The 26,575-nt window shown below is 43.6% G+C and overlaps 1 protein-coding gene across 19 annotated transcripts in view; it reads left to right on the forward strand.

The window, feature by feature from the left end:
* sorbs2a (sorbin and SH3 domain containing 2a) overlaps positions 1–26,575 on the forward strand; it is a 67,747-nt gene that overhangs the window by 17,181 nt on the left and 23,991 nt on the right. For 6 of the 19 annotated variants that reach the window (XM_086157471.1, XM_086157474.1, XM_086157478.1 and 3 more), the window contains exons 1-7: positions 2,503–2,955; positions 7,644–7,814; positions 20,509–20,570; positions 21,974–22,063; positions 23,612–23,638; positions 24,143–24,267; positions 24,465–25,103. In XM_086157471.1, the coding sequence (XP_086013597.1) occupies positions 20,555–20,570; positions 21,974–22,063; positions 23,612–23,638; positions 24,143–24,267; positions 24,465–25,103 (897 nt within the window). In that variant the 5' untranslated portion in view covers positions 2,503–2,955; positions 7,644–7,814; positions 20,509–20,554. Of the gene's footprint in view, positions 1–2,497; positions 2,956–7,509; positions 7,815–20,508; positions 20,571–21,973; positions 22,064–23,611; positions 23,639–24,142; positions 24,268–24,464; positions 25,104–25,784; positions 26,226–26,575 lie in introns of those variants that run through there. The other 13 variants (XM_086157485.1, XM_086157489.1, XM_086157472.1 and 10 more) reach the window with 11 other exon arrangements.

The following is a 26,575-nucleotide window of genomic DNA, read 5'->3' on the forward strand; positions in this document are numbered from 1 at the left end:
TAATGAATTGGCATATTATCAAATGACTGATAAGCAGTCAAACTATAGAAATGCTTACATTTGATAAGGTAAGATAAACTTTATTGATCCCCATTGGGGAAATTCCTGTCACAACAACATAACAGTTATAATGTCCAAAAAAGGGAAATAAATATGAATATAAATATGAGTTTAATATAAATAGAAAGCCAGAAGACAGGAGATAGCAAGACAAAAAAATAAAATAAAATCCACAAATAGGCAGCAGATAAGTAGCAGATAAGTAACAACAACAGGGATGACAACGGGAAACTTCAAGGAACAGTGAGGGTTTAAAAAAAAAAAAGCAACAAATGAAATAAATTAACATTTAATAAATTAAAAAAAAATTGGCAGGATGATGTTTTTAAACAATAAAAATTTTAAAAATCAGTGGCATGAGTAATCTGCGCTGCAATCTGCAATTCTACATATACTAGGCAAAACTAAAAAGAAAATGAAACAAGAAGAGACAACATCATGGGCACTGTTCTATAATATTTGTGAAGTACATATGAAAATACTATGTTACAACCGTCATGGTACAGCTTTCTCGAGCATGTTATATCATGTAACCAAGGTCGACGCAAGGATTGCTTTCACACCCGCATTTCATTCGTGTAGAAATGAATCTACGGCTCCATCTACTACCTGCGATTAAAGGCTTTTCATGGGTCTCACTGGTGGCAGCTGAAGGTTCCAGCAACTGCTTTGAAGACACGGGAGGGCTCGGCATCGCGGGTTTCTTTTTCTACATCGCGCTGTTGTGGCCTCCGCTCTGCCCTTTGTACATCTGCACCTGCACAGACTATGGATCTCTGCATACCGCGCATGATGCATTGTCATCGTCTCCCTATCACAGTGGATAGATGAGACTCGGCCTCTGGATAACATGGCACCTATAAAAAGGCCCCTACTTGACATCAGTAAGATTCAGTAAGGGCTTCCTATATGGCACATGGTAGAGGGTGATAAAAGACTAAACACATGCACGCAAACACTCTTGCAACAACACAAGTGCACACACAGAAGTGGTCTCGTTGACACCTCCCAAAGGTCAGCTATCAATAATGGCTCTAAATTTGAACACCGATGCAGAGTTCTTGTTGTATGTGTTAACAACAAAATAACATTTCTGCTTGTAGAATGTGCATTCCTGCCGTTACTATAATCTCTGCAAATTTTAATTTCAGTAATAGCTTTCAATATTTTCTTGGCATTAAAAGGTAAAGCTCATATCCCTAATACCAGATTATCTATAACTGTAATCAACTATACAAATGTAACAATGACAATAGCAGCAGATTAAAAAACATTTTAAATACCTATATGCTTGACTGCGGCACCCGCTCTAGAATTCATATAAGACAATGTACTTTTATTCCGTGAGTTGGCTTACTAGTCTGTTTATGTGCTTTTGCTTTTTTCACTGCATGGCTGTTGTGAAACAAAAGGCCAAAAGGGTCCTTTTTTTTCTCCTTTCCCGTCTGATTCCTTAGCCCGAGGAGTTTCAGAAGGTTTTAAAAACATTTAAAAGCAGTCTCATACAAAGATTGCAGGTTTATTTCTACACTATTACATTTGGGCTTCATGTCTATTTAGTCTGCAAGCGATCACAATAGCTCAAGATGGATGGATGGATGGATGGATGGAAAGATGGATGGATGGATGGATGGATAGATGAATGGATGGATGGATGGATGGATGGATGGATGGATGGATGGATGGATGGATGGATGGATGGATGGATGGATGGATGGATAGATGAATGGATGTACGGATGGATGGATGGATGGGTGTGGGTCTGGTCATCTTGCTCTGCATCTCTTCCAACATCGGTGTGTGTGAATGGATGAACAGTCCAGCGTAAAGCACATTAAACCGGCAAGAGGTGAAATGGCCAGTTAAGTATATGGACAGATAGATGGATGGATAAAAGTACCGAGAGGCCTTCGGATTGCCAACATTTATGGAGGATCTTTCCAATCTGCGAAAAAAAGTATATAAAATAAACCTATCATCCCCCTAGTTTTCTTTCTGATTAATAAAAAAAGAAAATAGCAGTAACACATAACAATGAATCACTAATTAAAATTAAATTGATTCATTTTTATTTCAAATTCAATTTTAATTGTTAATATATTAAAGCTAAAAACCCCATAAACAGGCAGATGATGCTCTCCTGCTATACATAAGTTAACTTAATAGCTTGTTTCAAAGCTACACGCTAACCAAGCCATATGTTGCTTATTAATAGCTCCGCATCAAACCGAAGCTGTCAGCAGCTCATTTCGGGCTGTACCTTATTAACTGCCAGCAGGTGTTCGGTTTTAATGTCACTTTTATGCATTTATCGATTTGACGCGTCCGGCAGAGCGACGCTAAGCTAGCGGCGAGCCGTAAAGTAAACATGCTAACTCCGCTTGCGCGTTGCCATGGCTACGCGTCGACGTGCGGAGCGTCGCTGAATGACAATAACGGAGGCCATTTTGCGGACGGAGCCGCGGCGTCGTTCAATTAGAGTCCCGGGCGGAAACGGGAGCAGGTTTCCCGACAAATTTCGGTCCGACGTGGGGCGTCCCGTCCGGTTCCCTCCCCCTTCTCTCTCTCTCTCTCCCCCCTCGCCGAGCCCGGGGTGCGCCGAAGTTAACACCCGGCGTCCTGCTAGCTAACACCGGCCGCGGACATGACAGCTTCCCCCGCATCGTTCCGCCAGCCCCGGTGATTCCCCCCGGGGAAAGGGAGCTGCCTTCGGCTAGCTGACCGACACCGGCGACACCGGAGGGGGGAGGGAAAAAAAACAGGTGTACGGTTACATCACTGGCTCTCCAAGCCGAGACCTCGGCGTCTTACCCGGATGAAGACCTCCTAGAACGGGGGGGACGGGTGCTGCTCGCCGGGGGGACTGATTGGAAGACGAGCCCCGGTGCGTTCAAGGTACGTTCACAGGGGGTGTTTTGGGTATTTGTTGGCGAATATCGCCGCGTTTTCATGGCAAATTATCCCTTTTATTGAAGTCTTTTAGTATTATTTGGACATCTTTTCCGAGCAGCGGCGAGCCGCCGGTGTGAATCAGCTCTTCTGGGATGCGGTGAAGGTCGGGCTCCGTGTCCACTGCAAGTGCATTCTCATGCATTGGCGCGTCCGGTTAATAGAATATGGATTAATGTTAAATAGCGACACCAGAGACTTTTTAAAAAAGCTTTTTAAATTACGGTAAAAGGAGTGCAGTGAGAGTAATATGCATGTCAGCTGTGATATTTTACACAGATGCACACATGTCTAACCCTAATCCCATATCATAATCTCTATTGTTATCGCACGGTGCATCAGCATCATTGCATGTTGTATGGAGAAATAGTCTATTCTGAAATATCTCCCCATTGCCTTCATCTGAGGGTTTGTCCATTTTATTCCAAAATCTGGCACCCTCCAAAGGGTTTACAGTGACCTATGGTTTGCAGCAAATGTTTGTTAATTCACCTGCAATTAAAGGCTTGGACCATTCTCTGTAAGACCAACATGGCTTGAAGTCCTTCATGCTTCTGCATCCCCCACTTCATATTGAAAACAATGCTCCGGTCTAGCACGTCCAAGTCAACCCCCTTTTGTTTGGGGCTACTTGCTGACATGAAAAGATGATGTCATGAGGGAGGAACAGAAAGGCCTCCAGATACGAACGCTATCTGTGAGACCTATTTGAATGACTGGTGAACAGGCGGAGTGGGGATGAATGTAGGATGCATAGTGTAACATTATCTCTCCGGGAACCTTGCATCTCTCCCACAGTGGCCTACCTGCTTTGTGTGTGTGTGTGTGTGTGTGTGTGTGCATAAGGAATGATTCCAAGGATGCAGTGTTTTATGTATATCTGTATATGCACTTGTACATACTCAGCAGGATGAAACATGATGAGCAACAGTTGGCTACTATATCTAATCTAAGGGGGCACTGGACCAGTAAATAGCATCTTATAGTGGCTTAAATATATACGCTGAATGGAGAACCATATCATTTTGTCCTGATTGATGGCCGGCGTGCCATAAAGTATGTCTGTAAGCGTCAATGCAGTTGCACCTGCCAGTTTCAAATTGCTTAGAGATTTTTGTACAGATATATGTGTGTGTGTGTGTGTGTGTGTGTGTGTGTGTGTGTGTGTGTTAGAGAGAGTGAGCCCGAGAGGGAGAGCGAGCATTAGAGGGGATCACATAGCGGTTTGTCAGAGAATTAGAGAATGTGGTGCATTTTCTCCTGAAAGTGCAGAATGTAACGGGGGAACTAAGCTCTTTCATTTCACACTCTCACTCAAGGAGATGCAGAAACTCTGTTTAGATTTCCTGCCTTCCCTTTATCATTTGATTCCCTGTCATTTTCTCACAGCCTTTACCCTCCTTCAAGGTGTTGTCATTGCCGAAGTGATGTATAAGAATTTTTAGTTGACAGTTTTAACCTTTAAAACACTTCATCCTCCCTGATTTGCTCTCCTTCAGAGTTTTCTCAAAGACTAAATCCTGACGAGACCGGAACCGATCGATCTCACATATTAGATTTGACAGAAAAAAAAGAAATATTGGATGCGGGGCCAAACTGAGCCAAGTTTCCCATGTTGATTTTGACGACGTGTCTGTTAGTTCAAGAGATAACTGTGCAAATCTCAGCTGATTTGACTCCCAAATCTGATAATACAATGGAACTTGGAAAAAAATGTGAATGCTCAGAGTCCAGGACATGGAGGGAGAGAATATGGTCCTGTTTTTTGAAAATACTGTCATAGATCCGCGTTGCATTTGTAAGCATGATAGGTTTGGTGTGAAAAGCGCGGTTGCTGAAACGAAAGAAACACTGAGGTGAACTGTGACTCTCAATGGTCTTGAGAGAAAACATCGCTCGGTAAAGTCCAATTTCTTGACGCGGATTTGACCAAATAGCCTATAAAAGTGAGATACTTACGCTGAGAAGAAAAAGCGAATGTAGCAGCATTTATGCAGCACTGACAGTTTAACCAAACTTATTAGCGCCGCGGATCTTACCTCAGCAAGATGCCATGTCCTTTGCTCAACAGCAGCAAAACCTCATTTTAACCTTTTAAGGGGCAAACTACTTTGCCCTGTGCTACAGAGCTGTGATTTGTGGGAAACTTCAAAACAATGGTTGTCAAACTGTTTATGTACTACAATACTCCGGGAATAAGTATGTCCCGTGTGGATAGCTTGTCTCCGCCTCGCCGTGATTTGTGCCAAGTCTGGCTTCGAATCTTGAAAACACAATATCAACAAAAACACATTGGCGTTTCTGTGCCATTTCCTGAGCTAATTTGAAAGAAAACAATATTGCAACATTCTGGACGCTATTGTATTTTGATTTATGATGTACTAATTTGAAATGCAAATCTCGTCCGCTTTTTATATCCTGCCACTTTCTGAACAGGGAACGGCTCGGCCTCGCAGACGCTGATAATGAATTGGGTGTTGAAATGCGGTCGCTGTCGTTGAGAGTGTCTCATAGGGCAAAGCGTCAGTGTGTTTGAGCAGGAGTGTGTGTCACTTTCTATTAACGTAGCCCATTCTGGTACTTTAGTAAAAGGTATCCTAAGCTGCTGCCGTATCATGTTAGTTTAATAGTTTGCCTGCCCTCTCTCATCTGGCATTTCACTCTATCCAGATCAAACTGTGGCAAATACGGTGACGAGGAACTCAAACTGCAACGTCGGATCAGTTAAACGTAAACGCCGGTGGCTCGTCAGATCTTTGCTCTGATGTTGACGTTGAAGCGGTCTGCTGCAAGCTGAAGGATAACATCAGTCGCAGCTGCCAGGTAGAATCTAAAAAGGGTAATTAAACTTGGGTGCTTGTCCCATTTAGTACATTATTGGTCCCCTGATAGCCCCGACTCTGACCCTAAGGTCGCATCATTAACGCCTATCGCTTGTCAGCTTTTCACCATACCCCAGTGATCCTTGGCTCGTGACCAGAAGATTCGGGGAGCAGCTGCAGGATGATCATGTCTGTTGACACAGCAATCAGTGCAGCGTGCTCCGTGGAACCCAAAATTCAGGAGCTCGATTGCGAGGGGAAACCGCGGGAGCGTGACGAATGGCTCTCGCCGCCGGTGCCAGTGTAGATGGCTTCCTGAACATTATCACTTCATCAATAGGGTGATGACAACAGGCAGAGACAGGACAGCAGAACTAGATTCATTCTTGCTGGATTTGAGTTTTGGCGATTGATAATCTTGCAGAGGGGATTATAGTTCTTTATCAGTTTTACACGTGAACAAAAAAAAAAAAAAGATGAACGTAATGCCACCATACATTTGACAAATTCGGAGAACGATGCATTGAAATCAGTAGAGACGTGATTCTTTGCGCCAGTGTTTTAGAATTGTAACTAGTTTGTGAAAAAACTCTATTTCGATCAACGCTCACATGTTGCATTTTTGACCAACTCAAAAAATGTCTGACATGTTTTGTTTTTCTTTCCAGTGAACCACCATGCGCACCTTTGAGTTTGTGTTTGCAAAGAGTGCCCTAGTCAGAAATAAAACCCACAGCGCATCTTTTCACTAGATAAGTGTTTATTCTATACATTGTATAGGTGCAGTGGAAGTGGTCCAAATAGCATATTGCACAGTAGCTGCTTGCTTGGTTTTAGGTGTCCGGGATCTAAATGTGAGATGCTAATAGCCGTACTTACCTCATCATTCTGGAAATAGCAGGGAGTCTGGGGTCTTGGTTCTCGGGCCTGACCTCTGCTCAGTGTATATTCAGCCTGTGTGTGGTCATTTCCTAATATACCCATATGAATGACACAGCTCTGGGATTATTAATGACACGGATGAGTGGACATATAATCAGTATGTCTATATTAACTACCAGGTATGACAATGACTGCGATGATATTTGTTACACAGGCAAACAGCGTTTTTGCGTTTCCTCAGATGCGTTCATGAACATTCTCGCATCTCGGCGAACCCCCACCGACTCGGCATCTTTCGTGCTAAGCAATCAAAGTGTCAGCAACAGAAAGCGAAAGAAAATCTCTTGCGAGAAGAATTTGACAGCTAGTGTGGAGTAGTCCACTCGACATAGTCCCACACTGACGACATCGGCTACTGTGTGACATGAAGGCCCGGGGGGGATGTGGGCGGCCGGAGTATTTCTCAACGCCCTTCCCTGTCCGCTCACGCCCACCGGCGCCCTAACCTTTGTCTAGTCAACCGTGCGTGGTCGCAGGTACGCCAAGCTGATGTTATTAGAGGTGCCGAACACACGTATGTAACCGCGTTCTCTTCTGCAAGATGTGAGATTGTGCGTCCGCTGGATGTTGCTTGTCTTTGTCGGCACAGCCGGCGCCCGCCCGCCCGCCCGCCCGCCGTACGGTACGCTTGCACGAAAACGCGCGCGTGTGCGGTAAAATAGAGATAGTCACTCCTGTCACTTAGCCCCCACCCATCTACACTGGAGGGTAACTTTCCAGTCTCATAGACAAGCATGCCTGAGTCTGAAAATAGCTGGATCTGATCACTGCTTCAACCAAACAGGGAACTCTCTTTCTCCCCCCCCCCCCCGTCACTCTTTCTATTTGGCTCTAACTTTCTACCCGTTCTGTTGTCTCTGTGCTTCCCAGGCTTGAAACAGATCTCGGAATAAAGCTTGACCCAGAGGAGAGACTTACCGAGCGGCAAGAATAAGAAAGAAAGAAAAACCCATACCCAGAAGAGAGAGGAAGAACTTGGGGACACAACTTACCTATTCCAGACTTTTCCCAGCGAGCCTCCGGTCTTGGGGTTTTATGACGGTAAGAAGTGATTTTTTTTTTTCTCCTTATTGATGGCTTACACCTGCATCGTGGTCGTAGAGAGACGTCTTTGGTTAACATGTCAAGACGGAGTCTCGGCCTCTTGGTTTGCACTGACTCAGGTAAGTCGGTCAAACTGAATTTCACATCTTTAATCTGCAAAATCCAAAAGGGAATCAGCATGACATACAATTATTTAACGTTTGATTCTTTGTGTAAAAGTGTAAAATGTGACTGAATACACAGAAATGGAGAGCAACTTGGTTCACACGTTTGTGTTTTTTTAAGATAATGCAAATTGGAAAATGTTTAAATAGCTTTTACAACTCAAACATGTAAGGTAAATTGTATTTTTCTGTTCTGCCGAAACCCACAATGGTAGACTAGTATGTCATTTTTTTAATTTGTTTTATTTCATGCCGTGACAGTTTGCAAATAAAACTCTGCCCTCAACCCTGGTCATCTCCGAAATAGCAGCAAATTACTTTGCTTTCAGGCAAAGTTTTGAGAACGTGTGTGCACAAACCCTGCAAATTTAACGAGGCTAAATGTGTTCTTTAACTGAAAGGATAGAATTAAATTTATGTAAAATAAAAAAAAAAAACACATTGAAACTTTGTATTTTTGTAACTTTTACACACGAAACGTCGGGCTAAAGGGTCATTTAAATCCCCACAAAAATGCATGGCCCTCTTCTCCTTTTACTTTTTACCACTTACCTCCCATAATTTCACCCCGTAATCTCGCTTTTTTTTCCCCTTTTTTTTTTTTTTTTTCTCCTCCCGTGTCCTTTTTATATACTCCCATCTCTTGTTACCTCCTCTTTAATGGTGTCCCCTTTCCCTCTCAACAAAAGCCATGCACCAATCCCTCCATTAGGCCAGTCTCTGAGGTGTTGTGGAATGTCACCTTGACCCCTTGGGTACACAGTAAGGGGTGGTTCCCAGCCTCGGCTCGTAGCACCGTTCACTCGGTGTGTGTGTGTGTGTGTGTGTGTGTGTGTACGCACACGCCACCTGAGCTACAGGAGGCACTTTGTCTGTTACCTGGTAATCATCACGGGGAAGACGATCTCTTTTCATGTGATGTAAACATAGAAGCCGATCGGTTCTCGCCGTAAAACTAAATGCTTTTTTTCCCGTTTTTCAGAAATAAATGCCGTCGTCGCCTGGCTCCCCCCCCCGTATCATGAGGGACACTAGTTACTGTTTCAATCCGGCCTAAATGTCAGTATCTAGCAAAGTACAATTTGTGTTGGGTTTTGCGATTTTGCAAATCACAGAGCTTACCGGGGCTGGACAGAAATGCCATTGTTTTAGATTTAAGAGGCTTGAAAACCTTAATTCCCTTGTTACTGTCACCCTGCTTTCCCCTCCGCCTCCTCCTCCTCATTCCTTCTGGATACTAGATATTTGTTCAAAAGCTGATGGTGTAAAAGGACAAATACTTGAAAAAGGGACCTTAAATGTCAGCGGTTTGTAAATATTAGATGCTTAAGAGGTGTCATTTTTGCTGTTTTACATGATTTGATAAAGTTGTAATGGCTTGTGTCAAAGCCCCTTTTTTCATAAAATGCTTAAACAAAGACTCCTAAAGGAAAAAAGCCTGAATATGTCCTTTTATTATTCATCCCTACACGAGCCTGCCTCTTATTTTGCCTTTTCACATGTGTACGTTTTTATAAATAATGTCACCTGCACGCATGCAATCTGATAAGATCTCCATTCTTTCTTTAAATTCTGTGCGGTTGGGCAAAAAACAACTTAAAAACATTTTTTTCTCGCGGCTTACACTCCCGAGTACAAATATTCCTCAAATAGATTTTTTTTTTCTCCTCCCAACTGCCTCAGGGGTTAAAGGGTCCTATCTAATGACAGCAAATATAGCAGCCCTGCTAATCAAGTTCTTCTTATCTTCATTCTTGACACTTAACCCTGGTACCTGGGGAATCCATACTATTTATGGGGAATGTAATCTCAGCCCCTGCTGATAGCTCTTCTGCTTTAGTGTACTTCAAATGACAAACTGCTGCAGGAAAGTTTTATTAAGCACTATTTTTCACATATTCCTACCGGGGACTTCAGTTAATAATGTTAATGGCGGGGGGGGGGGGGGGGGGGGGGGGGGGGGGGGGGGGGGGGGGGGGGGGACAGGTTCGTCCTTTTTATGAGATAATCAAACCTTCGGCGAATGGTTCCCGCTCTCGGAGATCTTCGGCTTCACATTTCGAGCTCACATTTTATTGTTTGAGAGACTCAGGTGACGTTTTTTCCAGCCGTCTGAAAAAAAAAAACCTACGGTTACGACCGGAGCCCTGCGCTCGCTCCATCATCATGTGTACTCAGGGAAAGCCGAAGCTTACTTTTTTCCTCAATGTTGACTTTGCAACAACGTTCGGGCTCTGTGAACACCGCAGCCGTGGAAGTATCCTCAGTTCTACAGCGCGATGCGTTGTCACATTCAATTCAGTCTTCCTCTGAAGCGCAGAATCATAGTACCGAGGTTTGTGTTGCATAATTGCATTAGTGCTCTCAGACCAATGGCCGCGCTTGTTAGCGGCGTTGTGACGCAATGGGCAGAACACATGGGCTTCTGTTGTTTGCAGTATGGACAGTGAGTGGGCACGCAGGGTCAGCGTATTGACCTCCCCCTATCCATTTATAAATCCAGAGGGGGGTCTGCTAATGAGTGGCAAGGTTGAACAAACAAGGCAGATAACAGAGACTTTGTTGGAAGTGGCTGTTGCTCGACCGCCGCCGCCGATGTGATGGAGTCGCGGTTATATAAATCCGTAACCTGCGGCGAGCTACAAGTAACTTTACCTGTGGGAATGAATCATTTCAAGCAATGCTTTTAAACGGATACATGGAAAAAAAAGACCAAAGCGTGAAACATCACTGATTACTTATCAGCGTGTGTGAATATTTCAAATGTGTCCTAGAGGACTTTTGTTTGTAAACCTTTTCGGGTTATAATGCTCGGGTTTATTTACTTACTTCTTTTTACAAGCTAAAATGTAGTTGACATACTAATGGCTGTTTGCTGTAAAAGGATGAGCATTCATAAGAGTGCAAACCTTTTCTCCGAGGTCTGTGCAACATCTCTCTGCATTGTGTGTTTTAAATACCTCATCCAGCTGCTAAATTTACTTCTCGGTTTTAAAAACCCATCGAGAATGGTTTGACCATTTCCTGCTTCCGTTAATATGTTTGAAGGTTTTAAAAAAAGAATTAAATCCTGGTAAAAAACATTGGATGTAACATGATTTGCACACCAGTGCACTGGTGCACTGTCCATAAAGAAAGTGTAGGTTAACTAACTAACTAACTAGCTAACAATATAATGGTTGATGTCGTGCCCTTTGACCAAAGACTGAGTGCTGCTTTAGAGGGAGGAAGTCTATATGTCATGTTATGTCAGTCACTGACGTGCACTATTTTTCCTGTGGGAATCATCAACAGAAGAGCCCACACAGCTGTGGCAGAAAACTGCTCACGTGTTCATCACAGGGACTGGTGCGATATATTATAACATATAATATATTACAAATCTAGCACTTTATTCAATCATACGGCGTCTTGCAGGTCCAGATAATAGTTAAAGGTATTGTGATATGATAGACGATGGAAGCCGCTGATAAATAAGAATTGCTCTTGATTTGTTTGCAGCCGTAATTCAAATAGAAACCGGATAGTAAGAAAAACCTTCTTAAATAAAACTCAAGCGTATCACACATTGTCATCACTGTGACAGAGAAATGAATCAGAAATCAGTATCTGTCAAACATATCTGATGATTTGATGAAGAGCGTAGACATTTTATTATATCACTGCAACTACCATCTATTTTATCACTATTAGTATTTATTTTATTGTATTTATTTAGAAGTGTTGAATATTTTGGAATACATAGACAGGCTTTGGATTAAATGTAATTTAAACGCTTGGATAGTTTGTGTCCTGATGCCCAGCATTACTATTTGACTTCTCTTTGACCCAAATGGATGATTTCTCTTTGACACGCTCTTATTTATCTTATTTTGATTCCCAGGCATCTCTTTTTGCACTCCCTTTTTTTTTTTTCGACCACAAACATGCACCACGAAAATAACTTGGATCCCATTCAGCAATCAAGGAATGAAGCAATCCCACATTTTGCCTTTTTTGGAGAGTATTTCTCCCTCTTGGCTCGTTTTCAGGGCGGCCGTGTCTCTCTTAACATTTACGTCTGATCTCCGGGGACATTCTGTCGCCTTGTTGAAAAGGGTTTCGCCCTCTTTGATTCTGAAAAAAAAAAAAAAAAAAAAGGAACAGATTGCTCCGGTTTATCCCACAAGTTTTGTCACCGTTATCACTAACTTTGAGGCCAAAGTTATTCATCTTTCTTATCCTGCAAATGATGACAATCTGCTTTACTTCTCTTTGACAAATACGCTTATTTTGTTTTTTTTCTTGCTCCTTTAAATAGATTTGCTAATGACCTTAATCTATTGGCCGTGTTGCGAGTGTGTCCCGGCCTGTGCGACCACCCCGGGGTCACGACCCCTGAGGCCACAGTCAGCTTATCTCTTAGAACTTGTCACTCTCACTCAGAAGGGCTTTGCGATAGAATTGTTTCAAGAAATAAACAAAGCTGCAAAACTGCACCGCCTATTGTGAATACATTACGGAGTGTATCTGCCGCCACGTCAAGAACCCCCGCCTGATGTTGCGATTGTCCTGTTTTTTGCCGGATAAAAAGGTGCTTATCTGCCAATACGTGAAGGTGCGCTGCGGTATGGAGCTCCCAGGTCTGAGCAGCAGTCCTGCGAGCTGCGAGGCGGGGTTTCCGCGGCTCGCGGTCCCACAGATGCTCGATCGGGCCGGGATCCGGAGGAATTTACCCGCCGAGTCAACACCTTAAACAGATTGTGTTCCTCAAACCATTCCCGAAGCATTTTTGCCGTGAGCTCGGGAACGCTAACCGGCGTGCAGCTATGCGGCTCCGCGCTCGACAAACTGTGACGCTGTTGTTCTGACATCTTTCCGACCACCAAAATTCACTTTTTAAGCAATTCGACCCTCAGTGTCTTTTTCTTCTTTTGGATCGGGCTACACGGGATCAGCCTTTCCTCATCGCATGCATCACCGAGGCTTTGGGGTAACCATTACTCCATCACCGATTCACCGGCTTGCCTTTCTTGGAGCGTTTTTGGTGAGCGAATGAGCGGCGTGGGCTGGGACCGCCGCACCAGAGCCGCAGGTTTTTCAGACGCTCTGACCCTGTCGTTCTTTCCATCACAGTTTGACCCTTGTCAGCGGCTCACATCCTTTTTCGCTTTCCGTTTTTCCTGTTTTGGACACATCGACTCCAAAGACTAAATGTCCCCTCGCTGTCCTATAATATCCCACCCCTCGGCAGGTGCCATGGTAACCACGTAATCAATAGCGTGCGCTTCAGCTGTCAGTGTTCGTGATGTTACGGTTGACGGGCATACTCAAATATTCGATCGGCCCTAAAAGGTTATCGAGGGGGTTTTGTTCCGGCAACTCTTTAAAATTCCTCGGCCTCTCGTGGTGGGTTGACACGTTATGGAGGCGGATCTTCTGCCGTGCACGCTGCGTCCGTGATGTTTGCAGCTGCTCAACATCTGGGCTTTCAAACGCCTCCAAGTGTACAGTGTTTTATAACAAAAGCATTTCTCCGCAAAGAGAACAGGAGCTATATTAGCTATATTGTGATTGTTTTTAGCGCGTTCAAAATCATACTCACCCTGCTATGTTGTTTATCTCTTCCATAGATGAACATTTTTTGGCTTTTTTTTTTTTTTTTTTTTTTTCTTGATGCCTTGACAATGTAATGTGCCAAGGAAGCAACAATGGTCCAGTGCGCCAGTCTCTCCTGTTGTCAAGTCAGCCGCTACAATGACCTAAAATGGAAGCGCACTTATAAATGAGCCCCGTCTGGCTGCATGATGCAGGGGAAAAAAAAACCTACAGTGCAATAGCTTTCTCTTCTAAATTGACATTACTATTATAACACTCATGAAAGTTTATCAGATCAATTCTATTTGTAAGTAAATAACACATGTTACTCTTGTATTATTACTAAAAATATACATAAATATGGGTTTTTACCCCCTCAACTCCCTTTTGTTCAGTCATCTGCCCCAGAATTCATCTTTTATTCTCTGTACCAAATGCGTTATGTAATTATCATTTTAATTAACAACCAAGGCCGCGTATGTTTCCAGATTGGGATCAGGAACCAGTGCCGGCCGCTCGGTGGTTTGATTAATTAACCAAGTGCACCCTTTTGCTCGGCCACATTGGGAAATGATTAATCCCAGAAATAACAATCTTCCCTGTAAAAGCCCTGCAATCCAGTGTTCTGCATCTTTTTCCCCCGAAGCCGAGCGTCTGACCTTTTCTGCCTCGAAAAAGTGACCTAACGAATCCATTTAATACATTGTAAATATGTTGAAAGCCAATCCTACATCCAATAAAGACACATCTGTATGATTTTTAAAAACCAAAGGCCTCCCTGTATGAGGGACTTCTTTCTATCCAGAAATTTGACTTGTGAATGAATGGAAATGGTTTGCAAATGTATATCTTTCCTATTTTATTTTCTTGTTTTTTAACAAATTATGGGTCTGGGACAATTTCAACAGTTTTTCAGAATCAGAGCTGAATTGCGTTTCTGTATTTGAACATGTGAACGGCATACTTTGTGTTTACTGGAATGTCCTTGTTTCGGTTTTTTACTTTTCGTGTTTTTAATAACCATAATTTCCGGATTATAGAGCGCACCTGAATATAAGCCGTCCTGCAAAAAAATAACAAAATAAATCTATGTGTACATATATTAGCCACACTTGTCTATAAGCCACAGGTGTCCACATTGTAGCATGAGATATTCCCGCGGATACATTTTATTTTTAACTTTTAATTAAATACGCACCAGCGCCATCCGAAGATACGTACTGGAAATGCTTTTTTCCGAACAGCGCCTGTAACACGGCTGAAGAAAAAGATTGATAATAAATAACACGAGGAAAAATCCATCCATTTTCTATCCCCCTTCGTCCTCCTCCAGCTGATCGCTATCTCGGTCTTCCTCCCGCGCACTAAAACCGTTAAAATCGTCTTCTGCGGCGTCGGAATTGAACGGCCTCAGAATTTCACGGTCATTTTATTTGTCCGATTTGACAGGTCTAAACGTGTCTCTAAATTTTGGCGGCGTGAAGCTCATTAGCCCCCCAAAAAGTCCAGAAATTAGCCGCAGCATTGTATAAGCTGAAGTGTCAAAACGGGTTATAGTCCGGAAATTACTCTTAACAAAAATAATTCTAGACATTTCAGTTCTTTTCGGAATAAGTCCACCTTGTTATCTTAGACATAGAGTCTATTTTGACTTTAGTTTATCCACCCCTTAAGCCTCCCATGTGGAAGGACGTGTTGTTGCTAAGATAGTTGCATGGATTAAAAGGGATATTGCGTTCAAATCCAAAATGATGCTGTTCATACATGACGAAAATGGGGGAAGAGCTTTCGATCTTATTTACTGCGGGGTCTTGTTTTGTTTTTTTTTTTGTTTTTTTTTTTTCAAAATGAGTCAGCACTCCGCACCAGATTTATCAGTTGATATTAACCAAATGGGATCTCGGATGTCACTCAACAGACCTCTAGGCTTGTGGTGTTGGACATCACATCTTTCTGCGGCTCTGACTTGTGTATTTGCAGTGGGTGAGTTATTACTCCCTGTCATTATGTCCAGTCGTCGCCATAGTGGCTGACCAATTCTTAAATTACAGTCGCTGGATCAGCCATGGAAAAATAAGGAAATAAAACAAAGTGAACGAAGACGTACAAATCCAACTGTTCGGAAGCCCCTTTTTTTTTTCTTCTTCGCTAAATTTTAGCATAATTGGTTTGCACGCGGTAAAGAAATGATCTGTCATCTTAGGTTCAGTCATAATTATCAGAAGTGAAAGAACACGAACGTTAAATCTGCTAATGCTTAATCTTACAGCTCCCCTTTGTCGGTTTGACATTAACCGTAACATTCGCCGCCTTGCTGGAAATGAATGTGACACATTATGCAAGATGAAAGGAGCACCCGGCCTCGAATCAGTCATCAGTAGATTCTTTTTATTTAAATTTTAAATCTCTATCTGGAAAGATAGTCGGAGGTGTAGAGCCTGGTGGGTTTTCTCTACGTGTCCAGCCATAACATTACACCGCGGCCGCAGCTGCTGTGTCGCCGCTGATCTGTCCCCAAGAAACATGATCTTGTTTATAATCTGACCATCATTTGGAGGCCGACAGCCTGCGACGCCAGACACATGATTTACCCCCGTATGTGTGTGTGTGTGTGTGTGTGTGTGTGTGTGTGTGTGTGTGTGTGGGAGGGTGGATGTGTTTTTCAGAGAGAGATTTATGATGGCATACCCTTTGAGGGTGAGCATCCAGCTCAAAGTATCCCACAATTCACGGTCCGACGGCGTCCAGAACCTCATCCTACTTCCTCCTTACAAGAAGTTATCACCCTAAATTATTGAATAGTTATCCAAGTAGCCAAAGTTAAAGTGGTATTTAAAGAAGTTCACTCTCTAAAATGAATTTTCTCTCAGAGAGAGTATAAGGTGCACACAGACTTTCATGCATCTGGAATGATAATAATATAAAACAGTTGATTCTAGTAAGTGAAAGTGATCAATTGTCTTATTAGAGTTTTGATTGCACGTTTTTACATTAATCTTCACACACACTCGGTACCGTCAGAGGATTTTACATCGTATGCTCTGCATGTTTCCCTCTGCGTTAAAACCCTGCTTTCCGATCAAGATGCCGCGGCATGTCACAGCGCAACATAGAGGAATCTTGAAGAAGGTAAGGGGTGGAATAAAAGAACAGAGAATTCGACTTTTAATGAGAAACCACGTGGGCGTCAAACGGCGTGAAGTACTTCTATTTATGCAATGTGGTACTTCAGTAGCAGCAGTGCGGAAAGAAGCCGGATGTTTAATGTCAGAGTGGGAAAGAACTCCAAGACAGCACAATGACTGAGTTTTTTTTTTCTTTTTTTTTTTTTTTTTTGTAAAGGGTAATAAGTTCGTTCTTCGAAAAAAAAAAAAAAAAGCAGACAAGATCACAGAACGCTTTCATTTCTTTTGATAGTTTTCCATGATTTCACCCCAGTGAAGCCTGAGACATTGTCCGCGGGGCCTGATGCATGCTTCCGAGATGCCATCCATCTTGTGCCTCTCGTCGCCTCCGCCAGCTGCCGAGGCACTTTTCGCGTTCACGTCAGAATATGGCCACATGCCTCTTCCAAAATAAGCCCCAAGAAGTGTCGACCACAATTATCGAGTCTTAACCTGTCAGTTTACAATGAGGCCCGAAAATTTCACTCAGTCGAAATGAATTCCCGCCTCCCTTTTTCCTTTTTTTTTATAGATCGTAACAGTAAAAGTGACGTCCCGTCTCGCCGTTTCCTCGCACGATGACAGTTTTGCTCTGAGATTTTACCTGATTGATGTTTGTCTTCGCTAAAACCGGAACGGTATCTGAAATCAGCATTTTAAAAAAATGCCTCGTTTTTTTTTTCCAGACATGTCCACATCACGCCGTCTTGTTCGTGCGACGTTGATTTTTCACGGGAAGATTCGTGACACGCGGCTCATACCGTCGTGTCGACAGAACGGGATTAAAAACTGGGACGTTCGCGTGGAGTTTTTCCGGTCCAGATTTTTGGCTTTTCTTTCGGGAGTCCGATTTAGCGGCTCAATATACTCAACGGTGATTTACTGTCCTGCCAACTGGCGATACAAGCTACTCACAATAACCGCAAGGCTTCTCGCTATATATCTTATCCTCTCTTTCCCAAAGGCAAAACTGAATAATGTGGAGTCTTTTCTATTTCGCCAAATAGGATGTCGGTGCAGACTCACTCGCACCGCTGAGAATTTTCACAATCGCCGTTGAATTTTCACTCTCATCAGGGAGCAAAGTCCCGCTGAGTGCGTGGCCTGCTGAGACGGGAGCGACCCAGGCAAGACAACCGGGCTATTTATGAGTAACGCACTTGTGAATTTCAGGGAAGGAAACGACCATGATGTCACCAGCTATATTTTAACCGTTTCTCAAAGTACACTTGCGGCTTATTTCTGCAAGGATGTCCCATCTTATGCAGCCCCGACGTGTCGTACGGGATCAAGTCGAAGTCAGGCTTATTGTCAATTTCTGTGTACTGAAGAATTGAGAAGACGTTTCTCACAATCCCACGGTGACGTGAAATTAACAAAATAATAACAGAGTGCAAATGAACAGTAAAGCGCACTGTTAATTTCAACGGTAAACATTAATTGGGGCCACTAAAACCGTTTTTATATTTTGTTTTCATTTCCTTTTTTTCCCCATAAGGAATCAGAGCTATGGTTTTTTTCAGTTTTTGGTCATCTCTGTAGAGAATACATTTGCAAAACTAGAAGTTTGCTATTGAAAGAGGTGTTTATTATCCCTTTACTCCAGTATTGTTTTGACGTTTTAGGGTTTCGCCTGGTGAAAACTCTGCCGGGTACAATATAGTGTGAAACGATCTCAACAGCTGCCGCAAACAAGCACGCAAGTGCGTTTCCTTTAGCTGTCCCTGCAAACATGACTTAATAGCTTCACTAAAATTCCATGTGTCTGCCGTGGGGTTAGATTTGCTTAATGTTGTTGATATTCGGTGACTGCTGGTGCCGTATATTACCGCTGAACACTTGGTCACCGCCCGCGGCCGAGTTTACAGCGCTGGATGATATTTCACTCATTGCTTAGAGTTGTCTGACACAGCAAAGTTGACTTTTTCAGGGCGGTTTGATGGTGTCTGAGTCAATAACTTGTATCATGTTTCTATTGGCGACGTGTGTGTGTGTGTGTTGCAGCCATAAAATCCCACACACAATCTCACACATTCACAGAATTTATTCGCTTGGGGGTAAACTTTTACTCGCTCCCATAAAAATGCTTTATTAGTGATTTTCAAATAAGGAATGCTGAAGATTTCATGTTTCATTATAAATTAGACGGGGGAAAACAAAACAAAGGGTCTTAGCATTGATGCACAGCAAGCGTTTCTAAAGGGCGCCCAAAGCATTACGCAAACCCAGCACTGCAATTCATTACTTAAGATATTTTCTGTCTTTTCTTATTTTTTTGAACTTGTCAAACCTTGCATTGCCAAATCCATCCCTCACACATTTAAACAGAATTGAGTCATTTAGGTTGTTGACAGAAGAAAACATAAAAGTTAGCTTTGCTGCGTACAGTTCGCCGCCACCTCTTGGCGCATACAAGGATGATACAGTGTTTACTTGTTGGAAATGTACTCTGGTTTCTTCCATACCTGACATGTGATCCCTCCTACATGCATCCAGACATCCAGATGCGTCGGGTGTCGCGTCTTTTACTGAAATATGTCACCATAAGAGCAGAGAAAGCAGAGAAAATAGTGTATGGGTCCACTTAGGTAAACCTGGCATCTTGTATAATCTGTTTATTTATGTTTCATCCATATGCTGTGACGCTTTAAGTGTCCATTCGGAAGCCTTTTTCCCTTACTGCATACAACATTTGTAAGATTTTGAATGCTATAATCAGGTAAAAAGATTCAATCACATTCATTCCAGTCTGAGCCAAAAGTAACGTGTTACCGTTGTTGATATGATATGATATAATATGTCAATAATGCAGTGTGAGATTCTTTCAAACAGAGGCCAGGCAAAGACTCCCTGCCTGTACAGAAGTGACAGCAGAACTCTTTAATACTGCATGGAATAAGGCATAGATTCGTGAAATTTCTGAATTTGATATTTCTAAAATCTAGGTAAAATCTGTGGGAAAAAAAAAACAATATAAACCGCTAAAGGTAGGAGTGATATCCCTACATTGTTTAATATTATAAGCACTATTTGCCACAGCTTTTCAACCAGATCCGTAAACAGGCGAGAGAGCGTTGAAAACATGATTAAGACTTAACTTTGTCCAAATGACAACTTGCAAATCAAAAGATGGTCTTCCCTCCTTGTGCAAGCAGAAATTCCAAACAAATTCTCTAACTCTGGTAGCAGGAGTTGATGTTCTAGCCATCCTATGACGCCATGAATAGCGATGTCATCCATCTCCGTCTGGAGCCACGGTTTCACTGGTGTTTGTTTATCAGTTTGACTCTTTTTCGGATTGCACAAACACTAGCAGGCCACCGTGCACGACCTCCGTGCACGACCGGAGGCAAGAAGGAACGCTTTGAATCTGAGGGCACGGCCGGAGCAAGGGGCAAATCCAGATTTGTTTTTTTTTGTTTTTTTTTAATTGTGAGAAAGAGGGCACATTTAAGCAGCGAGAGCTATTCGTGTCTGGGATTTAGTGTTGACTCCGATAAGAGTTTCCATCCGGTGGGAGGAAAAAAAAAATAATAAAAATCAGTGGTGGGATCGGGGCTAATGGCCGTGGCAGAGATCTGCACTTACTGAGAGCCAATCTAATTTAGAAAATATTCAATAAAAAAAAACATGCTACTGTTTAGCCTCCATTTGGGGAATCATCTTCACAATCCCTCAGGTCAACCGTGTTATCTCTATTTAAGATTCATCATAAACACTTAACAGTTGAGGGTCCTGCTGGTCCAAAGGTCATAACTATTATAATATTTTTGTTTTTATTCATAGGAAAGTGTGTGTCCCTTCCGGAGACCAGTAAGAAGTGCCCTTCAATATGAATACAGGTACAGGTATGAACACACACACACACACACACACACACACACACACACACACACTTATGATGGTTTTTAATTTATTTGTCCATCCACACCATTTCCTTTCAGCTGATTGGGATTTTCTCCTCTATTTATTTATTACCCAAGTAACATTTTAGGTCACTTAGTTATTTTGTAAGCTTCCACGTGCGCTCCTTTGCCACAAGCATGACTGTAACTCTAATCCTGACCCTGTTTCACCACGCCGCCGTCGGGCCATTTCGGGCCCGGGTTTTTGTAACTGAAAGCATATACGGTGTAAGTATAGTAGTACTTGTTGCTTTCGACCACAATGACGTATTTCTCCCTCAATACTTTTTTCGAAGCGCTATCCTGAACTTGGCGGCCGTCCCGAACTGAATCGCAGCCAGCGAATTGATGTGTAATCCAACATTAATCCTTGACCACGCTCTAGTCTGCGGAGCTGCCAGTAGTATCCTGACTCATCGTGGTTATTGCTCGCTGCGTGTTCACGACGCTCTTCGAAAAACTGACTCATCGCGAGCGAATACGGCAGCCAGATAAATAAAAGCGAGTTTGCCATCAATTTTTTTTCTCCCCGCAGAATCGGAAATATCAACAGGAGATCACAGAAATGTGGCTTTTGATGATGTGTGCTTAAAATTATTTAAGATTTGGCTTGTTGATTTTAATTATTTTTATTTACTTTTTATTTATCAAATTTATTTACTCATTAATTTGGTGTTGGGGGTAATGAAACAATTATCTAAGTGCCAGATTAATTTATTCCATTAGTCTCTCTACAAAAAAAACAAAAAAAAAACACTGCTTGACTTTTGAAAGATGTTCAAGGCAATAACTGTTAAAATAAAAATAATATCAGATCAGAATGTTGATCCCACGACGGAGAAATTCTACTGTCACAGCAGCATGACGGGGTAGAAAAGTGTGTAAATAGTAAAAATGGAAAGGATATAGATACAAATAAACAAAGACAAAATATAACATGTACAATAAAATACAAAAATCAAAAAAAGAATTATGGAATTTTTAACCCTCATATTATGTTAAGGGTCAATTTGACCCTTAACATAATATGAGGGTTAACATAAAAAAACCCTCATCTTTATTTGCTCAAATTAATTCAGTGACATTTTGAAGGTTTTCTTTTTTTTTTTTTTTTTTTATCTCTTTTTTTTTTTTAACAACTGCCTCAATCCATGACCCGATTCCTGAAAGTAAAAATCGGTCTATTGGAGCATGTGCTTTACCGCTACCCATTTTGCGTTATCTTTTCCATTATCTTTTTTTCCCTGTGTGTTTTTGCATGTGCATGCGTGCTGCTGCTGCCGCCGCCGCCGCTGCTGACGCTTTCGCCTCAATGGTCCTCCGTCCGGCCGGCTGTTGTTTCTCAGATAGTGGAGGATGTGTTCGAAAAAGTGTGGCCTTGTCACTCGTACCCTCACCCATGAAGAGGGTCCAGAGCTCACCAAATCTGGCCACAGGTACTAACACTCTCGAGCACATCACCGATAAACACGCCGTCAGGAAAAAAAAAAAAGGTTGATCTCGTGAGGTAAACTCAGTTGGAGACAGAACCAGAGAAAGTCCTCTAAATGTTGTTTTTCATTTCTCAGAAATGTAACGTTTGGCCTGATATGGCTAATTTGAAATACGTTGATAATAGTTTGTGTCCGCCTCTATGCAAAAGCAATGTTTGGGCTGTTGGATGGCGTTTTCCTGGTATTATCACGCAGTTCCACTGGGTTTCCTCCAGCGCTCATTAATCATACTTGGTTTATCATTTTTCAACATTTTGACAGCTTTAGTACGGCCTGCTCTCCCAATATTTATCATCCTGCAATTTATGTAAAATACATACGGCACATCCTCTTTGTTCTTTCAAGTTTTTATGTCATCTTTTCCGCGTCACTCCTCTCCTCTGTCGTCGTCGCTGGTTACAAACGGCGGGAGCGTCAACTGGTTAAACAAACTCTCCACGCTTGAAAGCTCCAGGAGAAATGTGGACTTGAATTAGTCCGTGTGATGACTGAAATAGCCCTCGCTCGTCCCGCCTGAAGAAACCGGCTGTCAAAATTGCTGCAACAAAATAGCCTTGTTATGTTGACAGATTTGTGAACTTGCAAGGCGGGTTATATTTATTATGCGCTATCTCGTCTCGCATGGCCAGGAGGGCTTTTGCAGCAGACAGGCAATCAATAACAGTTGTCAAAGTTAAAAATGTTATTATTTGGAGCGAACAAGTGCGCGACCGCACGATGCATCGCAATTCAAAAGTGCGGGCAAGCGCAACATGAAGCGGAGAAATAGGACATCATTTGACGTGAATATCAACTTGGTTTTATTTCAAATACCCTCGGAAAAGCGGCGAGTACGACAATCGAGAGGAGTCGGATAAAGCTTCCCTGTTTGTCATTTGTGTCCGGTCATTAATCGTTTCTTCCGTGTTTTTGCCATCTTGTTTTATCAAGCGTCGCTGTGAAGCTGTGTTTGTCGCGACGACTTTATTTTGCCGTTTGAATTTAGAATTTGTTGTTTGCTGAATTACACTGTCGGGCTTAAACAGCCTTCCACATGAAGCCAACGCTCGCAAAGATAACATGGTGATACGATTTATTCCAGTTCCAAGTTGACTTCTGAAGTCTGCAACATTTATCACTGCGATATCTTGAAAATGTAATATTGATGAAATCTCGTTTTGTTCCAAAACAAGATTCATCGGTTAGAAGTGTGGAAGGAACTGCTTATTTTTTTACGACATGTGGATATTAAGTTAGTGGAACGAATTGTACAAAATCAGAATCAGTCATGTTGTCTTCGAGTTTGTTTTTCAGTGTTTTCTTTTTTTGCCACAACTCCCTCTTTTTATTGTTTGTCACTCGACATATTCTCAGGCTTATTGTGAGTTGACTCATACTTCAGAATGGGTAATGCAAGTTTTAGCTTTAATGTCTTAATTAATGTAATGTCACGTTGACTCCTAATGCTAATGTTGACACTTAAGTTTGCTTTGTGCTCTTTTTCTTCTTCAGGGAGTGATTCTCTCTCATCAGAACTGGGTAAGTCCTCGTGGTTGTTGATTTTTAAGCTAAAGCGTCTGTGCGCCGTTAGCCTAGCATCTCAGGACAAATAGGCGACGCGGGTTTGGATTCAGTGGGATTGTCGTGACCTGCGATCACGTACCGCAACGTAACGTCTTCTGCGATTCAACGTTGAGATCTGGAGAAGTGTAGCGTCCCACGTTGCATGAAGAAAACCAAACGCATCTCCTCTCTTATCGCAGGTTTCAAGTGAACGGGTTTGTTTATGTTGTAAATAAATACACTACGCAGGTTGTCATATACGGACATAACAGTGGATCAGTAGACTTTTTTTTTTACACACCGGCACCAGACGTCTTGTGTTTACAAAGATTCCTCCGAGGCGCTCGCCGTTCCCGTTCCTCCGCCAGTCTGTCAAACGGAACCCGCGTGAGATGACTATGATCGGCTCTGTCGTGTCAGAACTTGGCTTCCGGGACGCCGCCGCTTGTGATGTTAATGACATTAACTCCCGTCCTCCAGATTCTTGGCGGTCGAGCAGCGCAACAGATGGCCTCAAGAACGGAGATGCCAGTAGCTCATCGCTCGCCGCTAAAGGCTTCCGCAGCGTCAGGCCGAACCTGCAGGACAAAAAGTCTCCAACGCAGGTAAAATGCCTCCCCAGACACACGCTTACTTTTGCTTCTATTTTGGGTCTTGAAGTTTTCAAAACATACCATTACTGTTCATATTTTAGTCAAATCATGTTTTGACCACACAGTGCGTTCTGTTCAACCTGATTTGTATCGTTCTGATTTTTGTTTTATCTTCCTTTTGGGTTGTTAAAATCAAATTGTCTGAAAAGGAACTAAATCACATGCCGTCCCCACCTCCCAGAAGAGATAGTTTTAATTTCTCCACCACCGTCGCTAATCCACCGCCCTACAGCTCCCTCATTGCTCTGGCCAATGACTTGAGTCCCGCAACCTTCTCTCACAGTGAAAAATCCATTTTGAAAGAGTCCTACACCGTCAGCAGCACGTCCTCTTACTCCTTCTCCGAGACGAGCGCAGACCCGGCGCCGCCGGCGCGCCAGTCCGCCGCCTCCACCGATCCGGCTAGCTTCAGTTCCTCCTCCAATACTAACGCACGGGTCCGGGAGCGTAAGGTTTCTTCGCTCACGTTAACCCCTCTCACCATCTCGGACCCACCGGCACACCTGAACTCCCACCCCGACCCCCGAGCTAAGCCCCAGACCAGGTCCTCCCCTCCCCCCCCGTCCCCGCATCCGCAGAAGGGTCCCGCCCGCTCTCGGCCTCCGACACAGACGGCCTCGTTTCCTGGCAGTCCGGGCCAAGAGCGCGTGAGCCTAAACCCGGCAACGGAGGTCAAGGTCCAAATTCAACCCTCCGGCTCGGCTCCATCCCAAGCGGAGGTGATGATGGAGGTGATGATGGAGGTTCCTCCCGCGGTTCCACCCCGGCCTTCTCCTGCAGAGCTGCTGGTACATAACCATCCACATGCTATCTCGTCGCAGCCGATGGCGGCGATGACTGACGCAAGATGAAGCTAGGATTCTAAAAAAAAACCACGGCATCGTCAACATGAGCTACCGTATTTATTTGTTCGTTTGTTTATCGAGTCATTTCACGGTGACATCAAGATAGAGTGAAGGGCAGCACACGCGATCCGGGCCTTGTTATTCAACTCCATATTCGACACCATAACAAACCCCATGATGAAGCCTGATAAATCTGCATTTTTTTTTTATTTTTACGAGCAATATCAATCCATATCTACTCTGAAGAGTTTGATGATGCTATTTGGTCGTCCTGTTACCAGCACAGGGCGACCACGGCTGCAGTCGGATGCGAATGTGGTGCCCTTTTGTTTCGGTCTTGGTGCCGCCATTCAAACAACCAGACTAACCGGGACTCTCCACGTGTTGACGTACATGTAATAATGCGTGACTGTGTATGGCGCGTACAGAATTCGCCGGCCTCCACAGAACTAACAGAGCTTCTTCAATCCACAGCGTCGCGCGTCAGACGTCTCAGTGCGGTTTTCCCGTCGCCCGTCAGGCTCGGCACACCCTGTGTGACAGTGTGGCTAATGAGTGATATCACTAAGCGCTCTTCTTTCCTCCTCTTTCGATCAACTCCCCTCTTCCCCCCTGCAACTTCAGGGGCCCCTCTCCCCCGACCCCACAGCACGGCACTCCCCCTATCGCTGCCACAGCTCAGATTCACTCGACTACCTGTCGGGCCTAATGCCGAAGGCCCTATCGCCTACGCCGTATTCCCCTAGCGGAGCCGGCGGTGCAGCCGGCGGTGCAGCCGGCGCCATCTCCGGCGCCATCTCCGGGCCGAGCCTTACCGCCGTCAACGTCGGCGGCTGCGCGTCGCCCTCGGCTTCCCCCGTGACGGTGTCAGCTCTCAGCCACTACTCTACATCCACGGCGGGTCTGCTGGACGAGCTGCAGATCTGTAGCCTGGACTCACCCGGCGCCTCGCCCACGCCGTCACCCACCCTCAGCCATGTCTCGGTCTACGCATCCGCTGCCGGCCCCGATGACGCGCTAACAACCTCTGTGGCCTCCACAGCTGCAGCAGCCACTGTCACTAACGTAATTATCTCAACAAGTCACTGCTATAACACACATCATTAAGAGCAAAATGGTTCCCCTTCCTTCCACGACTCATTTGGACGGCTGAGCCGAATCTCCGCAAAATTATAGCGTCGCCGATTTTATTCTTCACTAACCGATTGCAAGATAGCCGCCTGATGCCCATCTTCAATCCTGATCGCTTTGTTTGCTTTAAATGTTAACTTGTCAACTCCAACCTCAGTCTGTTTATGCTTGTCTGTTTGTGCTTTTTTTTTTTTTCTAGTAATCCATCGGGATTATATCATTGCATAGGCTGGATCAAAGATTCAGGATAGATGCGGCAACTCCGCAAAATAACATTGCAGTGT

Source organism: Fistularia commersonii, chromosome 12 (genome assembly GCF_037954325.1).
Source record: "Fistularia commersonii isolate RoL2024-O1a breed Wild chromosome 12, RoL_Fcom_v1.0, whole genome shotgun sequence".
NCBI lineage: Eukaryota > Metazoa > Chordata > Actinopteri > Syngnathiformes > Fistulariidae > Fistularia > Fistularia commersonii.